At 45.9% G+C, this 20,005-nt stretch overlaps 1 protein-coding gene across 1 annotated transcript; it reads right to left on the bottom strand.

Moving 5' to 3' along the window:
* Positions 1-718: 718 nt before the first annotated feature.
* On the bottom strand, positions 719-19,546 carry DNAJA2 (DnaJ heat shock protein family (Hsp40) member A2). The gene is made up of 9 exons (XM_056862577.1): positions 19,395-19,546; positions 14,003-14,062; positions 10,574-10,797; positions 6,997-7,077; positions 6,459-6,592; positions 4,279-4,475; positions 3,285-3,429; positions 2,423-2,550; positions 719-1,024 (listed from the first exon to the last, which is right to left on the bottom strand). Exons 1-9 carry the CDS (start codon positions 19,470-19,472, stop codon positions 836-838), a joined length of 1,236 nt encoding a protein of 411 aa, XP_056718555.1. The 5' UTR covers positions 19,473-19,546; the 3' UTR covers positions 719-835.
* Positions 19,547-20,005: the final 459 nt, after the last annotated feature.

Genomic DNA, 20,005 nt, shown 5'->3' on the forward strand with positions numbered 1-20,005 from the left:
GGGCCCCATGCAGCTGCCCCATCTCAGGGTATGCGGATGCCTGCCCTGCCACCTAGGGACTGTATTGTCCCCCCTCCTCCCGCCCCACTTCTGAACCATCCAATTTGAAATCCCATCACTAAATTTTCAAGGCACAAATTTAAAGAAAGGAGGAAGTTACGAGGCAGGGTTATCATACACCAACATCTTTTATTTAAGTTTCAGAAACCTTTCACAAGATGGTAAAAAAACTTTTACAACCACTTTCTAATTTCGTCTTCCATGGTTCCCCATCAGTTCTAACCCACAGTGTGCTAAGCCCGTTTACTTACCATGCATCTAAAGTGATAGATACAGGCTATGAAATTTCTTTAAGTCTATTTGTAGCAGCTTACGCGGGTGCAGCCAAATACCAAGCTTCGGGACAAAGTTTTACACAAAAAACCTTTACAATGTAGAATTTGAATTTTTCTTTTTTCTTTAAAATATGGAACTTAAAATCTACACAAAACTGGTAAAAATCAAGCACAAGTACAAGGACTGAAACTTAACCCAGGTGAGAAGGAGCTTCGTCTTCCTTTCAAGTGCCTTTATTCTGCTACAGAACAGTCAAAAAAAACAAAAAACGAAGATGTAAGCTTTCGTGGTTAGTTTAAATTATACACTCTGTAGATACTATGGACCAGTTTTAAAAGTTACACATACAGCAAGAGATGTCCATTGGGGTTCGTGTGGATTGTTTTATTTTTATACAATCCAACAGGATTGCTGAAAACAAGTCAGGCAAAATCTGAAGAGAAAAAATCCATGTGTAACTTCCCCCCTGCCCAAGACAAAACTCTTTTTTTTTCTTTTTTTACTGATGGGCACACTGAACCCCAGGTCCGTGATGGCCGCTTTCCTCATCCGAGCTATCATTGTAAGCTTCACGTCTCTGGCTGCCACCTGAACCACGAGTGGTATCGAATTCTTGGAGATCTACCTCTTCTGCCTCGCTAATTATATTGGGAACTTCTGGTCTGGCAGGCAGAAGATCTTCAAGTTCCTTCAATAAAACAGAGAAAGACTGATGTGAGGTTTCTTTGAAAAAACTGACGTCATTTATACCTCCCTAACTAAACCTCAAAATACAAAAGAATGTGGCTAAGGGCCATATCCTCATAAATTTAATTTATCACGTATAAAAGTTTAACTCCCCTATATATACTGTCTAAAATACATCCAAGGTTACAATCAATAATTCTACTGGCATAGAATCAAGAGTCCTTATGCAGTTCGTGAGAAAGCTCAAGAATTGCATAAGGACTCTTGATTCTATGCCAGTAGAATTATTGATTGTAACCTTGGATGTATTTTAGACAGTATATATAGGGGAGTTAAACTTTTATACGTGATAAATTAAATTTATGAGGATATGTCCCTCAGTCACATACTTTTGTATTTTGAGGTTTAACTCAGTGGTAGTGTGGCATAGCTACTGCTTTTCTTGGTCATTTATACCTCTGCCATTCTCCCCAATGAGAGCAGCTTCCATTGTTCCCCTCTTCTCCATCTTATCGTCACAACAATCCTGTGAGTTAGGTGAGACAGAGGATATGACTGGCCCAAGTGAGCTTGCATGGCAGACTGGTGATTTGAACCCGGGCCTCCCAGATCCTAGTCAGACATGCTAACCACTTCAGCTCTCTAGATGAGATTCATATGCACAGAGGTTCTTCCCCGATACATGGTCAAGACAAACACCCCCTACCATGAGTCCTGGCCCACGTCTGTGTGTCCTTCTGCACAACATTCCAACCTAGTCCAAGTCTGTGTCCAGGAGCGGATCTGCAGAGTACTGGAAGTTCCACACGTGGCAGGAAATCAAATCAGCTTGAGCAAAGGGCTGTGCGGTATTACAGCCGATAAAATTAGGCTCCAAAGTTGCCATAGAAAGAATATTTTAGGGGAACTATAACGTTAAATCAGCAATAATATGTATATACGTAACTGTCTGTAACATTTTTTAAAAAAATATTCATGCAATTCTGGGTGTTATGGGTTATATTTTGTATGGTTTTAATCTGAATATTGTTAAGGTCTGTGACTAAAACATTAATAAAATAGATGACGATGATGAACAGAAGTTCATCTGCCTTATGGATGTACACTTTGTGTATCTGAGGAAATGACCTCTGACTCACGAAAGCTTATGCAGGAATAAGGTTTGTACGTCTTTGAGTTTTATTCAGGCATGATTCAACACTGCTCCAATATTAATTAAGGAATGCTATCACCTTCATCTAACCGGAGAAACAATCTTATGACTAACCCACTGAAGCAGTCAATACGCTGACTCACATTTATTCCAGTTACCACCGGACCGTGGGAGAAAATATTTGCATTCCATCTGCCAGGGCGCACAGCATCAAACGTATGGTGTGATCCCCCGTGGGAAACTTACTGTAAGTTTTTCTGGGCTAATCCAGTTGTTTTCAGGAAACTGCACATCAAATTTTATATAAAGGTCCCCCTTTTCAAAGGGATTGCGGTACTGTGGCATCCCTTCCCCTCGAACAACACGAACACAGCCTGGAGTTCATGAAAGGACAGGAGATGATGATGAAGAGTTGGTTTTTATATGCTGACTTTCCCTACCACTTAAAGAAGAGTCAAACTGGCTTACAATCACCTTCCCTTCCCCTCCCCACAACAGTCACCCTGTGAGGTAGGTGGAGCTGAGAGAGCTCTACAAGAGTTGTGACTAGCCCAAGGTCACCCAGCTGGCTTCAGGTGTAGGAGTGGGGAAACAAATCCAGTTCACCAGATTAGCATCCACCTCTCATGTGGAGGAGTGGGGAATCAAACCCAGTTCTCCAGATCAGAGTCCACCGCTCCAAACTACCACTCTTAACCACTACACCACGCTGGGTAACTATTAATGGTAGTTAAGAGGCAACCTATCCCTTTCCCCCTTTAAGCAAATGAAAGCATCAAAACTATCACAGGAGATGATCGTTGCCATGTGATCTGAAGAGAGTAGATTCATTATCCCATATGATGTTGGAATGCCCCCAATACAAGTCTTATCGCAATCAAAGGATTACCTCCTACCTTAATCAAATTACCTGCCACCATTACAAAAAGATAAAACAGTCCCCTTTTTGCTGGAGGATGGAGACCCAAGAACAACTTTGGCGGTACTCAAAGTATCTTTAAAGAAATAAAGGCTCCCCTTTATTGATCTTTTGGTCAAGAGAGCTTGAAAGGAGGAAAGGAAAGGATTGTTGCCATTCACGGGCCTTTAGGGAAAAGTCAGTTGTTACCTGGTTCAATTACTTTCCCCGGAGGGTATTTCACCACAATCTGACGTCCATCAAGGTGCTTAAACGAGAACTGGAAGCCGCACAGTGCTTCAACGAGTCCTATCTTGTGTGTCATGTGCAAGTCGTTCCCGTCTCTCTGGAATATCTTCGGAAAGGAAAAAGGACCCGTGAGTCCATGTTACGATAAACCATATGGATGGCTTTCCAGTAACCCAGCAAAACCCACGCGCAATGCGACGGCTCAGGTCACAAGGAAAGGGAGACTTAAAACCGTTTCACCAGGATGGTTAGGACAGCAAAAGCAGCGCATCTCATAGTAAGACGACTTCTGTTATGAAGGACGCCCAATGCTAGCCTGTCTGGTTTTCAGAGTGTGAATATGGAATATTCTTATTTTATTAGGTTATTTATAGCCGTAGAAAAGAGCAACAGTCCAGTAGCACCTTAAAGACGAGCAAAAAAGACTAACAAAATAAAGACTAGCAAAAATCATACCCTGCCAGAAATTTTGTTTGTCTTGCTACTGGACTTTTGCTCTTTTCTACGGCTATTGACAGACTAACACGGCTACCCATCGTAGGTTATTTATAGTCCGCCTATCTTAATGAGTACCCAGCTTGCTGGGGGTAAAGGGAAGATGACTGGGGAAGGCACTGGCAAACCACCCCGCACACAAAGTCTGCCTTGGAAACGTCGGGATGTGATGTCACCCCATGGGTCAGGAATGACCCGGTGCTCACACAGGGAACCTTTACCTTTATCTCAATGAGGCTCAAGGCAGATAGCACAATAGCAGGTTTCTACAGATCTTTTCCAGTGGACGAGAGCTTTGCATGTAATTTGCGGGGGGGGGGGGGAAGCCATACATGGTTTCCCCAACACGCCACTACCTATTCATTTAATCCATCACCACTGACCCAGACGGCTTCTGTGGTCAAGATGCTCCAACGGGCATTAAAAAAAGAACAGTTCTGCGTTTCAAATACAAAGTTACCTCGTGCTCCTTTTCTTGGAGCAGGAGAACGATGTCTCCCGGCTCTACTCCTGGGGCTTGATCCGCTTCTCCGGTAAAGGTGATCCTCTGACCGTGCTTCATGCCTTTATCTACATGGACTTCAAGGATCTTCACTTCTTTGATCACCTTCTTCCCTTCGCATTTTTTACAGCGGTCTTTTTCATTAATTACTTCCCCTACGCCAAAAAAAAAGTACCACATTATGACTTCCGTGTTCTGCTTCTTCGCTAATAATCAAGGTGCCGTAGCCCACAGGCACCCAGTTCTTCAGTGCCACCCTCCCAAGATTCCCAACTATTCTCTCCAGGATCAGAGGAGCATGCCTGTTATATTAGGTGCTGTGGAACACAGGCAGGATAATGCTGTAGTCCAAGTCTTGTTTGTGGGCTTCCTAGAGGCACCTGGTTGGCCACTGTGTGAACCGCCTGCTGGACTTGATTGGGCCTTGGTCTGATCCAGCATGGCTTTTCTTATGTCCAACTTAAAGCAATAATAAGCTTTAAGGCACAGCCATTCTTTGATTTTACCCTGGCACTGCCCTGACTTGAATAGCCCCAGGCTGGCCTGATCTTGTCAGATCTCAGAAGCTAAGCAGGGTCAGCCCTGGTTAGAATTTGGATGAGAGACCTCCATGGACTACCAGGGTCATGAGGTGGAAGCAGGCAACTAGGTAAGCTAACTAGATGGCTAGGGTTTCTTAACTGCACGCCTATACCTGAAGCAGGCCTGACCAGACTCATCCAGAACAACATGCTTTCTCCGCTATGGCTCCCACTTTCTGGAATTACCTGCCTGAGGAGGTCAGGAAGACTCCCACTTGCCTGGCCTTCCACAAACTGTGCAAAACTGAATTACTCAAGAGGGCTTCTCTGCACAGGTAATAGGGCTGCAATGTACAAAACGATTCACAAACTTGTGAAGAGTGCCATCACGTCACAGCTGACTTACAGCGACCCCGTAGGGTTTTCAAGGCAAGAGACGTTCTGGGGTGGTTGGCCACTGCCTGCCTCCACGTGGGCTGAGAGGGTTCTGAGAGAACTGTGACTAGCCCAAGGTCACCCAGCAGGCTTCATGGGGAGGAGTGGGGAACTGAACCTGGTTCTCCAGATTAGAGTCTGCCACTCTAAGCTGACTAAGCTGAGGCTATTGTACTTTATGAGAAGACAAGAGTCACTAGAAAAGACAGCCATGCTAGGAAAAGTCAAAGGCAGCAGGAAAAGAGGAAGACCCAACAGGAGATGGATTGACTCAATAAAGGAAGCCACAGCCCTCAGTTTGCAAGACCTGAGCAAGGCTGTCAAAGATAGGACATTTTGGAGGTCACTGATTCATAGGGTCGCCATGAGTCGGAAGCGACTTAATAGCACTTAACACACAAACACAGTCTTAACCACTACACCACACTGGCTCTCTCACAACCTTGCTTGGATAAATTATAAGGGACTGTGGTCTATACTGCTGTAATAGCTTACTGCAGGTAGGATCCTATTATGTGATTTTTGCACTGCTTTATGTGTCACGTTAATAGTCATTCTATGCTTCGGTTCTCCCTGGTTCGTTCCAGACTTCTACAAACCTAATGCACTATTTACTGGATATTCGAGTTTGTGGATTGTATTGACTCTGTGTAATCCACTTTGAGTCCCCATGAAAAAGGCGGACGACAAATAATGCAAATAAAATAAATAATAAATAAACCTGAGACCCCGGAAAGCCGCTACTGGTCAGGCTAAACACTACTGGTTCTGATGGCCAATTGGTCTGATTCAGTATAAGGCAGCTTCATGTATTCACTGCCTAAGAAGCTACTACACACAACCATGACTGAACCACCAGAGGAGCTCTTTGAGTAAGTAGCGATTCCGTCAATCCTGAAGTCCAGACGCTTGGAATTCCATGATGCTGCTTAAACTTGCATCATAAAAAGACAGCAAAATCGAGAGACACCACAAAGCACACTGGAGACCTATCCAAACCACTCTAGGGCTATTGCTCCCAGTATCTAGGAACCCCTCGCCTTCCAAAACCGCAGCATAATTTCATATCAAATGTCATTACATGCTGACGGCCCAAATGGGTCCTTAACATGGAACCTGGCCTGCCAAAACGCTTGGGAATCTACTCTCCTTGCAGGTTTATGGGAGGACGGGGCGGCCTACCTTCTCCATTGCAGTCGGAACACACCGACTGCATCTGCTGAACCATTCCAGGAGCCAGCTGTCTGATCATGATACGCACGCCTCTGCCTCGGCAAGCCGTACACTTCTGAACCGCTCCAGATTTACCCCCTTGACTGGATCAGAAGATGGTGGTTAGGGATTATTACAGACATAAACAAGCAAACAAAGGTTTACGACTCAGCGAAGCCTTCAAACGGTCCGGGGACACCCAATACTGCTGTGACTGCTGAAGTGGGTTGTGGGTCTGATCAGTACCAGGATCCAGTCCCGGAAGAGGAGACCCAGGCGTGCCCCTTCAGGCTTAATAGCAAAGAACAGGATGCAACCGTGTTTCGTAATTTTATCCGCTGCAGTCATCGTGCTGATTCATACAACAAATTCTAGGCAGACAATAGATTTTCTGATCGCGGCAGCATTAAACCGATAGTTTCATACCTAAGACTTTGCTCAGTTCTTAACTATTTTTGTCTTCAAGGCCAAGCGATTAAAAGGCGGATGAACAAGGAGCGCTACTCACCCATTACACGAACTACAAAGGACATTCTTGCTAAGTTGTAGTTTGGTAGTCTTTCCGTTATATAGATCTTCTAGCGAAACTCTGGAAAGAGAATGGGAATGAAAACACAACGTGAAGGGCACTCACATACAATTTTGTTTTAGGCACAGCACCATTAACATGACATCATTAACTGAAAGGATAATTATACATGATATAAAATATAATTACACCTCTACATCCAAACTTTCCACATAGCAACATTTACATCACATCTTCTAAGTCAGGCTGTACTTTTTGTGTGTGATCAAGTCACAGCCAACTTATGGTGAACCTATTTCAGACAGCCAGTGTGGTGTAGTGGTTTAAGAGCAGCGGACTCTAATCTGGAGAACCGGGTTTGATTCCCCACTCCTCTGCATGAAGCCTGCTGGGTGACCTTGGGCCAGTCATGGTTCTCTGAACTCTCTCAGCCCACGTGGAGGCAGGCGATAGCAAACCACCTCTGAATGTCTCTTCTTGAAAACCCTATGGGATCACCGTTAACTCAGCTGTGACTTGACGATGCACACACACACAGGGTTTTCAAGGCAACAGATATTCACAGGTGGTTTGCCATTACATGGGAATGAAGCAAACTGGCACCTTTGTTTTATGTCATTTTGTCAGCTAGCTGCACAGAGAGTCAATGAACTATGCAAGACGTTATGCTCGTGTCCAAACATAGAAATCCTCTTCACCCCACTCGCTTTCTATAGACACTGCACTTGTGTTTTCTCGTTGCAGCCAAAAGGATGATAGGTTGCTTTTTAGAAATTAAGGTTCCTCAATTTTGCACCCAACAGATGAGTTTGTTTGGCACATTCGCAGGTAAGGTAGAAGAAGCATTGATTTTCATATGCCAACTTTCTCTTCCACTTAAGGGAGATTCAAGCCGGCTTACAATCACCTTCCCCTCCCCACAACAGACATCCTGTGAGGTAGGTGGGACTGAGAGAGCTGTGACTAGCTGGTCACCCAGCTGGCTTCAGGTGTAGGAGTGGGGAAACAAATCCAGTCCACCAGATTAGCCTCCGCCACTCATGTGGAGGAGTGGGGAATCAAACCCGGTTCTCCAGATGAGAGTTCACTGCTCCAAACCACTGCTCTTAACCACTACACCACACTGGCTCTGAGCCTGGCTCACCGGGAATGAGGGCGGGCTATAAATGCAAAAAATTAATAAATAAATAAACTTCAAACTGACTTATTTCAGGCATCCACAAACTCGCTGTTTCTCCCACAACCTTAACCTGCCTAAGACACCTCATTGTTTGAACTTGCCTGTTTCTCACACTAAGGGATGCTTCAGTACCTTCAGTCAAATTGCCTCGATAGAACTCTGAAAAATTTAGTGCGATCTAATTGTCGGGCTGTTAATAAGCAGTTTTATAACTGCGGTGATGATTTTTCTTCCTTTGGTAACTTCTTAAGTTACCTTAGGTGTGGGCGAGACCCTAATATTCTATTCAGTAATTATTTACGGGCTTGGCCCTATTTCCACAGACAAATATGTAATCAAATATGAATTCCTTGGGGCAACTCTCTCTCATACCAGGTTTAGGTTTTCAAAGTTTAGGGACCAAAACCAACACGCAGGTAGGCGTCTGGCTTGTGCAAGCATTGGGGGTGGGGGGGAGAAGAGAGGACAGATTTTTAATGTGTGTGTTAAGTGCTGTCAAGTCGCTTCCGACTCATGGCGACCCTACAAATCAATGTCCTCCAAAACATCCTCTCATCAACAGCCTTGCCCAGGTCTTACAAACTGAGGGCCGTGGCTTTCTTTATAGTCAATCCATCTTATGTTGGGTCTTCCTCTTTTCTTGCTGCCTTCACCTTTTCCTAGCGTTATTGCCTTTTCCAGTGACTCTTGCTTTCTCGTAATGTGACCAAAGTATGATAGCCTCAGTTTAGTCATTTTAGCTTCTAGGGCGAGTTTGGGATTGATTTTTGATCCAGAACCCACTTATTTGGTTTTTAAATATATATATATATTTTAATACCGCTGTCAAAATGTGATGCCTCCATCAGCATGACCCCTTAACTTCTTCCCAACGGTCCTGTGTTATGGACGTTCTTTAAATTTTTTCATAGATCAGCCAGCCATTCAAACTCGACCCTCACAACATGCTAAAGGTTCAGGTAGGTGGGAAGATTCGCAAAGGCAGATTTCCCCTTGTAATTCTCTGACCAGCTCCAGATTCCCTTTCTCCTGTGCACCCGTACTGCACTTTAGTTAAGCCACAAAGGTAAACTACTGTGTATGGTACATATTATCTGTCTGCCGCATGTATGATCTTGCTCTCACTACATTTTTTTCCTATCTATATTATTCCTTTTTTGGCAATGTTAACATGCCTAATATTTCTCCTTTTTCCAGATTTCTGTAATCCTAGGTCTACTACTTTGCTCAGTGAGAGAGAGAGAGAGAGAAAAAGGGCTGCACTGGTCTCTAGGAAATAAAAACAAGTGAACACTTAAAGACTAACAGATTCCCCTGAAGAAGCCTGTTGGCAAAAACATGCAGGGAATTTTTAGCTAAGTAATAAAATACAATTTTTACTTTACTCAAGCCATTGGCTTTCGCCTTATTTTTTATCTACTGCTTGGCTTATCAGATGACTTCTTCTACTGGCCGCACCAATTTATATTGTGTAATCTGCCTCGAGTCTCAACAAGACAGGCGGACCACAAGCACAAATAACTATGCCACTGTAAGTCATACAAGCTCCTTCATTACTAGTTAGCTGCAGCTTTAATTAAATTGTACATTGAATACTTCCCTTTTGTGTTTTGAGAACTTAAGCCCACCAACAGAGCGATCAGCAAGGTACTTACTCCTTGCTTTGAATTTTTTTAAATTTTAAACTAATAAGTTACAGATACACAAATACATATTCACAACATTCTACAAAACACATAACACACCAGGGCTCTACAAAACACACTGAGCTGTGGCTCAGTGGTAGAGCATCTGCTTGGCATACAGAAGGTCCCAGGTTCAATCCCTGGCATCTCCAGTTAAAGGGACCAGGCAAGGTGATGTGAAAGACCCCTGCCTGAGACCCTGGAAGAAGGAGGGGCCGTGGCTCAGTGGTAGAGCCTCTGCTTGGCATGCAGAAGGGCCCAAGTTCAATCCCCGGCATCTCCAGTTAAAGGGATTAGGCAAGTAGGTGATGTGAATGACCTTTGCCTGAGACCCTGGAGAGCTGCTGCTGGTCCCAGTACAATACTGGCTTTCATGGAAAAAGTGTCTGATTCAGTATAAGGCAGTTTCATGTGTATTACATGGTGTGCCCTACTCTGGCCTGGATCGACTATCAGATTATTATCTCTACCATCTATTCAACTTTATTTTTTATCTTCTTAGTTATATAATCAACACTAGCCATCACTTTCTATCTGTATTTCTCTTAGCATATATAAAAAACTACATTGCATTTCATATTTACCTTTCTTAAACATCAATATTTTGCTATTGGTGCCGCTTCTTCTAAATTGTTATTACATTTATACACTTACTTACTATAATATTATTTAAGGTACGCAAGGTACTTACTTCAGCGGATGCATCATGTCTTCGCCTCTTCTTCTGCCGTTGCGACTTCTACTCTGACTACCCATGAAACCGAACAGCCCCCCACCAAATATGTGGGAGAAAATGTCATCCATTCCTCCGCTTCCACCGCTACCTTCCCGGAGGCCCTGTTCCCCATACCGGTCATATAATTCACGTTTCTCTGGATTTGAGAGAACCTCATAGGCAAAGCTTATTTCTTTGAACTAAATAAGAAAGAAAAACAGATAGGAAAGAAATCAATTACTTGGCTGTTTAGTGACCACTGGAAAGACGGGTGTTTCTTTTGGGTCAGGTAAGGGTATGCTTTATCAGGGTAAGATTATCATATTACTATCTTGCTTTTCAGACAACCGTTTCCAAAAATGTAGCTCACATCCTGCCTCATAAGAACATAAGAAAGGCCATGCTGGATCAGACCAAGGACCATCAAGTCCAGCAGTTCTGTTCACACAGTGGCCAACCAGGTGCCTCTAGGAAGCCCACAAACAAGACCACTGCAGCAGCATCCTGCCTGTGTTCCACAGCATCTAATACAACAGGCATGCTCCTCTGGTTCTAGACAGAATAGGTAAACCTCTCAGGTTTAGAAACTAAACAGCAAGAAACACAATGGAAAGAGAGTAGAGGGGAAGAGTAATGAGATCCCTGTGACAATGTTAATATTGATATTCATTTGCTGTTTATTTCTGGGAGGAGAGGGGCGCAACTTTGTAGGGGCCCCAAGACATCTGACCAGTAGTAGAGGCCACAGTATCCTTCCTTAGGCAGTGGGAAGTCACAGCACAGTCCTTTGTAGCAAGGGAGAACGGAGGAAAGCTCCCTGCAGCAACCTGTTTTTTGATCAGGGGCTGGAATCAAGACTGGTTTCCCCCTTAATCTGGCGCTCTTCCCAGGGGACTTGGTGGGAAAGAACCGAGCAGCCTAGTGTTCTGCAAGTAGGTACCAACAAATTGCCTGCCCATTCTGGACTCGAGGATGCATCTGGGCGTTACAGCCTCTTTAACGATGTTTAGTTGGAAAGCCCCAGTTTGCCCTGTTCCACAGACACAACCCATAATTCCACTGCCCGACAATTACGCCACTTCCTCCTTGCTAAGTGGGTCATTCACGAGAGCTCCCCACTGCTTACATTCAAATTCCTCGGGGCCAGACTGGAGAGTTAGAACGGCCCAGGGACGAGCCAAGCCCGGCAGCCCGGGCGGGGCTGTGAGCCGGCACTGCAAGGGCTGCACCGTTTAGAAGCAACAACGATCGATAACAGTTCACCGGATGCCTCTCCCTGCACTGCTGGCAACCAGCAGCGCTGCAGGACGTAGCAACTGATGAGCCAACAGTGTTGAAGGGTGTGAGACAAGTGACACCAGCAGTGCTGGTGGAACCTCTCGGGCTTCCTGGCTGCCAGTGGCTAACAGGAATATTCATGGTTTGAACCAACAGCCAGGCCACCCCCAAAACCTCCCCAAAGAGCTCCACTGGTGCCAGAGCAAAGCGAAAATGATGACCACAACCTAAAAGCTTTACCTATCTTATTCGCACCTCCCTGTTGCTCCATAGCTGCATGCTTGGAAGGCAGCCTGATTTACTGTTGCAGCTGATCAGAGGTAACCCACGCTGATCGGGCTGGGCCCAGCAAGTCTTGTAACCGAGGTGCGAGTCAAACCCTCCATCCACAAGACCACCCTGCCATTCACTGAGGGCTTCTCTTAATCAGTGTGGTCTTTCTTTTGATTCTTTCTCCAGCTTTTCACAGATTGGACTCAAAGCCCTTCGGCACACAAGCTATTAGTGTATTCTACTGACCATTAAGAGCCCCGTGGCACAGAGTGGCAAGCTGCAGTACTGCAGTCAAAAGCTCTGCTCACAACCTGAGTTCGATCCCGACGGAAGTCGATTTCAGGTAGCCGGCTCAAGGTTGACTCAGACTTCCATCCTTCTGAGGTTGGTAAAATGAGTACCCAGCTTGCTGGGGGTAAAGTGTAGTTGACTGGGGAAGGCAATGGCAAACCACCCCATAAACATAGTCTGCCTAGTAAACGTCGGGATGTGACATTATCCCATGGGTCAGGAATGACCCCTTTACCTACTGGCCATTGCATTTATAGTCTGCCTTCCTTCCACCGTGGAACAGAAGGTGGCCGGCCAAGGGTTCCTGAGAATCCTTTCGTCCAGGCTTAAGACTTACTAAGTTTGTTTACAAAATTTGTATCCCACCTTTCTGCCCTTACAAGGGCCACCGAGCGGCAGGATCTGCCTAGGTTTAGAAAGGTTGCCACGACATAGGCCTTTCCAACATACTCTAGGACAGGGATCCCCAATCTCTTTGAGCTTGCAGGCACCTTGGGAATTCTGACGCAGCATGGGTGGGCACGAGCACAAAATGTAAGGGAGTTGAGGCGATGCATAACTAACAGTAACTCCTCAACATTTCAGGCAGAAGCTCTATTTAACAGGGTACCTTTATAAAGTGAACATATTGTTTAAAAAATATTTTATTGTGCACAAACACCTTCAGTCACGCAGCGAAGATCCTAGTGCTGTGGTGGCTGCTGCTGAAGCAACATTTAAAAATATCTGCACAGCCAGTCAGATCTCCAATGGCCATTCAGAAGTCCTGCTGGGCAAAAGCCCCACACGGCTCTGCTCATTTTCTAAAAACATTTGCTGGGCACCAGGACAGGCGTCAGCCAGGGCTGCCTTAACAGCATTATAGGCCCCCCCAGGCAAAGCAATGCACTTGGGGCCCCTACCTACACAACCACTCACAGGAATAAAAATGTAAATGGTCGATAAAATTTAAGATATATGTATTGGTACTTCCAACAAAACCAGTGTTTAAACATTAAAAACATGCTGAACAGCAAAGATTAATAAACACAAGCGTTTGAATGATATAACATGATATTTATAGTTTATACCAGGGCTTCGTAAACCTTTTCCACTCGCGACCCTTTTTCGCCCGAGAAATTTTTACGCGACCCCGGGTATATAGGTATATAAAACAAATCATACAAATCAAACATTTACTGATAATAAATCATAAAGAAATTTAGAAACCTTTTACTGTTGTCAAATTTTTTGCGACCCTCACATTCAGTTAAGCAAACCCATATGGGGTCGCGACCCACAGTTTAAGAAGCTTTAGTTTATACTATTGATAGTTTAGTATAGTATTTATTTATTCACTGACAGCAAGTCACAACATACGTGGATCAGCATGGGGCCCCTATGCTTGTGGGGGGCCCAGGCATCTGCCCAGCGTGCCTGTGCATTAAGATGGCCCTGGTGTTGGCCGGCACTATGGTGCCCACAGGCACTACATTGAGGACCCCAGCTCTAGGACCTGCATTATCTTGACTACCTCTGAAGAGGCAGCTTCACCTGCAACTCGAGGAAGGAAAGAAATCTTACCTTGTCACCTGCATTTGGATTCTTATCAGGGTGGTACTCTTTGGCAAGCTTCCGATATGCCTAAATGGGGAGGGGAAAACACAACACAGGAAGTTAGAGGGCAACTGAATGCTGCTTTCGAAGTTCGATGTGATGCCCCCAAATCCGCGACTTATTCCAGGGGAGCTGTTTAAGCATCTACCGGCTCCACTGAAAGGAATGTCGATTAAACAGCGACTGGGATTCAAGGCTTGTATCCAAATTAATAGAATTTGGCAGTGGAACACATTTACATTAGCTGAGTTGCTGAGTTTGCAACATCACACCTAGACTGTGGTGAAGATTATTATGTAGCCGTTGATCATACTATTGAAATCGCCTTCAAAAATCAAAATGGTATTCCAATTTAAGATTTTTTAAATTAAGAAACTGCGCAACTACTTCTGAAGAGACTGTTTTGGATGACTGCCACCCTTCCAAGTATACTTTTTTTTTCCAGATTCTGTCCTTCCCATCAATACTCGCAATAAAAGGCTTTATTTTTCATGAAAATCAGAATTCACTTTACCATAAAAGAATCCTCTCTACTACTCCCAAATTACTAACATGCAGAAAGGCACAGAAATGCTAGACCAGCATTATTTTCCTCACAAAGGAAGGCTTTGGGTTCGCTAAACAAAAGAGAAGACGAAGATGGTACTCCTAAATTACTGAAATAGTGTTAATAAGTTACTGAGTCAACAAAATGACACTGTTAGTTGACTTCAGCCCTTTGGAGACAGGCGGTGTGCAAATGTAAAATAAACTGCTGTGATGCCAACTGGGCCTAATTCTCAGATACAAAATTTCCTCCTCATATTTTATTCTTGCTGCCACAGTACTTTCAATATGCACTTTGCAGTCCTATGTCTGACCTTGCAAGAATCCTGTTAAGCAGGCCGGTGTTCAGTCCATTTTACAAAGGTGGAGAGATAATTATACCAAATGCACTCAGTGGAGATGCTATCCACACATCCAGCTCTCAACAAGAGGCTCTGCAATTTCCCCTTAACCCACTGGTAACCCCTAGGTGTAAACGGGTACCAACAGAGCCAAGTATTTCTGCAAACTCCGTACTCGCCTTTCAGTTTCCAGTATAACTACATCAAAATTGACCAGGTATTACATCAAGGAAGGGCTTAATCATTTCCTTAGAACAAGAGCAGCATCAGCACTTGACCGAGCCAAGCGCAGCTGGAGCAAAAAAACATGTTCCAACAAACCGAGAAGCATCCATACCTACTGCCAAGTAATGGTTTGCGTAACATGACCAAGGCCTTCACATACTTTCACCTCCAAGTTACCACCTTGTACCAACCCAATGAAAGGGAGATGATGCTAGGATTACAAGCATTGTCAGCAATGGAGCCCTCTTCTGTGTGCCTAAAAAGTTTCTATTGCAGATATCGACCTTCCTACAACGTTGAACAGGCCACCGCTCTTTTTACTCTGCACTCCTCCAACCGTCCAGAATCCTGGGCGCACAACTGCATCTTCCTGCTTCATAGACATTACCGCCATGGTTTGAGGAGCCTCCTATTTTAATTCACCTGTGGGTCATAGGACCTCATTTTTCTTTTAAAACAAAAGTGGTTCTGAACTATATATTGTGCTATATTTTGACAGACTCAAGAAGGTAAATGCTATCACAGAAGAAGAAGAGTTGGTTTGTATATGCCGACTTTCTCTACCGCTTAAGGAAGACACAAACTGGCTGACAATCCACCTTCCCTTCCCCTCCCCACAACAGACACTCCATAAGGTAGGTGGGGCTGAGAGAGTGTGACTAACCCAAGGTCACCCAGCTGGCTTCATGTGTAGGAGGGGGGAAACAAATCCAGTTCACCAGATTAGCCTCCATCACTCATGCGGAGGAGTGGGGAATCAAACCCAGTTTTCCAGATCTACCACTCTTAACCACTATACCATGCTCACCAAGGACAACAACCCAGGCAGCTCCTTTCAGCATGTGCTGGGGTGGTTGACACACATGTAGCAAGGAGTGTGGTTTCCTATACCACACTGCAAACTGCTTTTGAGATTTTGAATGCTCACAGCTTGTTCGTTCCTGAGCCTTGCAGCGGCCGGGGGTGGCGTGGCTGAGGCGCCGCCACTGCGCCTCCCCAGAGATTTCCTGGCCACTGCAAGGCTAAAAAAACCCTTTTAAAAAATGAAAAAGCAAAAATGGGGAAAACAGCCCCATTGAAAACAGCGATGCTGCGCCAAGAAAAACATGGCGCAGCAACGCTGTTGCTGGAGGGGGCATTCCTGGGCTGGGGGGGCGCTTAGGAAGCTGACTACAGTCGAGAACGCCCCAGGAACGCCCCCCCCCCATGCCAGCTCTGCATTTCTCTTCTGGGATTTAGGTCCCGGAGAGGCTGCGCCGTCGGAGCACCGTGCAGCTCCGCGGTGTCCAGGCACTGACGGAACCTGCCCCCGCCACCAGCATAACTGCCTCTTATTCCGTGACAAGAGGATACTTATGCTGGTGGCGGGGTCATGCAGCCTCTACTCCACTTTCAGCCCAATCCTCAGGAATGGGCTGTCAAATGGACTTTGCTGCAAAAGGCAGGAAGAAATGTTGAGCTGCTAAAGGCAGTTTTCCGGCCTATACATTTCCCAAAATATTTGCAAACAGAGTCCAAACCACTTGTACAGAAAAAAAATATTAACTTTGCCTCCCAGCCAAGAAACAGCAGTGAGTAAAAAATGAAATAGCCAAAATTATCTAATCAGTTTGCTATCCCATATGTAACTATTTTAAAATATCATTGTTTACGTAAGTAGCTTTTTAAAGAAAGTAACATTCCTACTCCATTAAACTTGGATGACTTCTTTCAACATATATGTTTGACTTGCAACTGACCAGTATATTATTTTTGCTTCTCAACTGAAGTTTGGTTTTTAAAAGTGAGAAGACATTTCTGGATCTCAGCAAATTATTGTTTTTTAAATAGCTATAGCGTTTGACTTTCATAATATATGACAAACAACAAGCAAGCTGTCTTATTTGTCAGTTGTGAAAGAAAAGTACTGGTGGTTTTATAAGCCTTCCTGCTAACTTATGATCTCAAGTAACGCTTTAGAGAGCCTGCAAATGCAAGGACACAAACACCCATGGAACACAAATAGGATTTTTCAGTCTACACAAGGGATCAATTTTTCCAGTTGACCCCAGATTATCTTTTTACGGCACAATACTTCCTAAAAGACACCTGTTGCCACAACACCCAGCCCAAACAAATTAGGAAGCCATTACATTCCCAGATGGACAGGACCTACCCCCTAGCAGCTCCACCCTTCTGTCGCAAACAGAGCGATTAACCAGCTGAAAGCTCTGATGTGGGAGAGAGCTCTCTCTGGGTGGGTGAGGGAAAGAAATGGCTTATGGGTTACAAGCACAGCCAATAAAATGCCGAGGAAGTCAGCGTTAAGGACAAGACTAGACTCACATCAGCAGATGACACTCGTCCCATCCCCTTGTCTCTTTTAAACAACCCCAATTTTATTTTCTAAACACTGTGACACAAAAAGATACAAGGTCCAGAAATGAACTACTGGGAACAGAAATGTATCTTGCTGGGTACCTGGAATGGGATTCACTACAGATGAAAGTAAAAGAGAAATAAGAACTTTAAGCCTAAAGTATTCATTGTGGACTACCTATCTGGAAGCACCGTGAAGAGCATTTCTAGGTCACCCTTGCCAATAAGACACACAGTTGTGCGAGATAATCTCATGGCCATACCAGCTAGCATTGAGTCACAACCAAGGATTTGAAGAGAGAGAAAAAAAGCAGGGAAGAGAGAAGAAATGAGGAGCTAATCTCTGGAGCCACCTTAGGACAACTTGCATAATAGTGGGAGGGGGGGACAGAACAAAGGAAGAAGCTCTAGGTCCCACCTGTCATCACAGAATAACTCGCAGACGGGCATAATTGGGCTGGGAGTGGGGACAGATACAGACATGAGAAATACTACCCAAATTGTCCTGGCTACCATAATCTCTCAAGGGGTCATAGGATTGGGGGTTAAGAAAAAGAAAATGGGGAGAGAGGAAAGAATGGAGAGTTTAACTCCGGGATAGTTATGCTATATAAGCTAAGTCATGAAAATCATAAGATTTGGGGTGGGGGGAAGAGGATGCAGTGCAAGACAGCTGCCAGCCATCCATAGCTCGTAGGGTCCTTGATCCAACCCCTGGCCCCTCCAACCAAAGAATGTCAGACAGCAGGTGATCAGAACAGGTGATCAGAACAGTCTTCCTCCTCCAGATGCTGGAAAGCCCTTAAACAGACAATACCAAACCGGATGGACTTGACTCGACGTACTGCAGCTTCACACCTTTTGCCAAATGCCAGGAAACAGTGAATGTCAGGAGAAAGGAAGAGAAATACTGGGGGGGGGGGAAGCAGCAGGGGAACTAGATAACCTCCAGACAACAACTCCCCTTCCCAGAATCCAAATACTTCCGGGCAGGGGGTGGATGTTAATTCTTGACATACACACAGGTGAAAAAATGGAAGATGTTTTTTTCCCCTGGGAAGGGGGAATAGGGGGGCCAACCAGAGACTGACCTACGATCAGCTTCCATAAGAAACAAAACTGAGACTAGAACAGGAGTTGAGTCCACAGGAAGGGAGAACAAGGGGAGGAAAAGGGGGCCGGCCGTGGGGAAATGTGCAGAGCTGCATTTATTTAGAACCATAGAGTTGGAAGGGATCCCCAGGGTCATCTAGTCCAACCCCCCCACACACACATACTCCCAGTGACCCCTACTCCATGCCCAGAAGATGGCATGAAATAAGATAATAGTTTCCTAGCCTGTGGGATTGCGAAGCCCGTAGGACGGGCCCCGGCCTCCTCCAGTTTTATCAAGCTACCTACGCCCTGGACACCACCCCAAGCAAATCCGGCCTTGTGGGTCACCCTGCCCAAAAGGGGCCAGGAGTAGTGCCGCCGACCGGGACGGCCGAGTGCCCTAGCTGCCTTTTCCCCAACGAGGACCCAAAGCCCCTGGCAACATCGCTCTGTTCCTCTACTATACCCCCAACAACCCTCCTGCGAGGTAGGCCGGGCCCAGGAATATTTCTCGCCCTGCCCCCCGGGGCAATGTGGGCATCACCTCCCATAGCCCCCACCCCCATTCCTGAGCCAGCAAGGGCCCACAGGCGCCTTCCTCCATGCCCCCCCCACAGGCCTAGGCCTGTTTTTTCCTCGGGGGGGGGGAGCCACCCGGCCCGCTCCTTCCTCCTCGCCGACCCCCCTCCCCGGAAACCCCCCCGTCCTCCCTTCCCCCCCCTCAGGCTTTTAATCCTTCCTTCTCTCCCCCCCCCCCGGGCTCCACGGCCCGCCAGGCCCGGCCCGCCTCGGACCTTCTTGAGCTCGTTGTCGGAGGCCCCCGGCGGCACCCCGAGGATGTCGTAGAGCTTGGTGTCGGCCACGTTCGCCATGCTGGGTCCGCGTCGGGGAAAAGGCCGCGCCGGCGGGGAAAGGCCGCAAGAGACCGGGCGGACGGGACGGCCGAGTGTGAGGGACGGAGGGGAAAGAGGGCGGGGCGACGGCGGCGGCGGCGACGTCACCGCGCCGCGACGTACGGACGGACGCGCTCGCGCCCGGAAAGGGGAAGGAGCGGAGGAGGAGGAGGAGGGGGCGGCGCCGCGTTCCTCAACGGCCGCGCCTCCCCATAGGCGGCTCGGCGGCCAGGCCCCGCCCACTCCGCGAGGAAAGGCACGCCCTTTTTCCGCTTCCAGAAGCGCAAGGGGAACCAACAGAATGCCAAAAATTGAGACCTGGATTGATAAAAGCGTACGAATACATAACAATGGCACAATCAACCGAAACATTGCAAAAGGATACTCAAAAACAAAATCGAGGCCAATGAAAATCTTTCCATGAATATATTAAAACCAAAAAAATAACAATTAAACTCTATGAGCTACAGCAGGATTAAATTGGAGATCAAATCCACTCTGCTAGTAATTCA

This window comes from Euleptes europaea, chromosome 17, assembly GCF_029931775.1.
Source record: "Euleptes europaea isolate rEulEur1 chromosome 17, rEulEur1.hap1, whole genome shotgun sequence".
Classification (NCBI taxonomy): Eukaryota; Metazoa; Chordata; class Lepidosauria; order Squamata; family Sphaerodactylidae; genus Euleptes; species Euleptes europaea.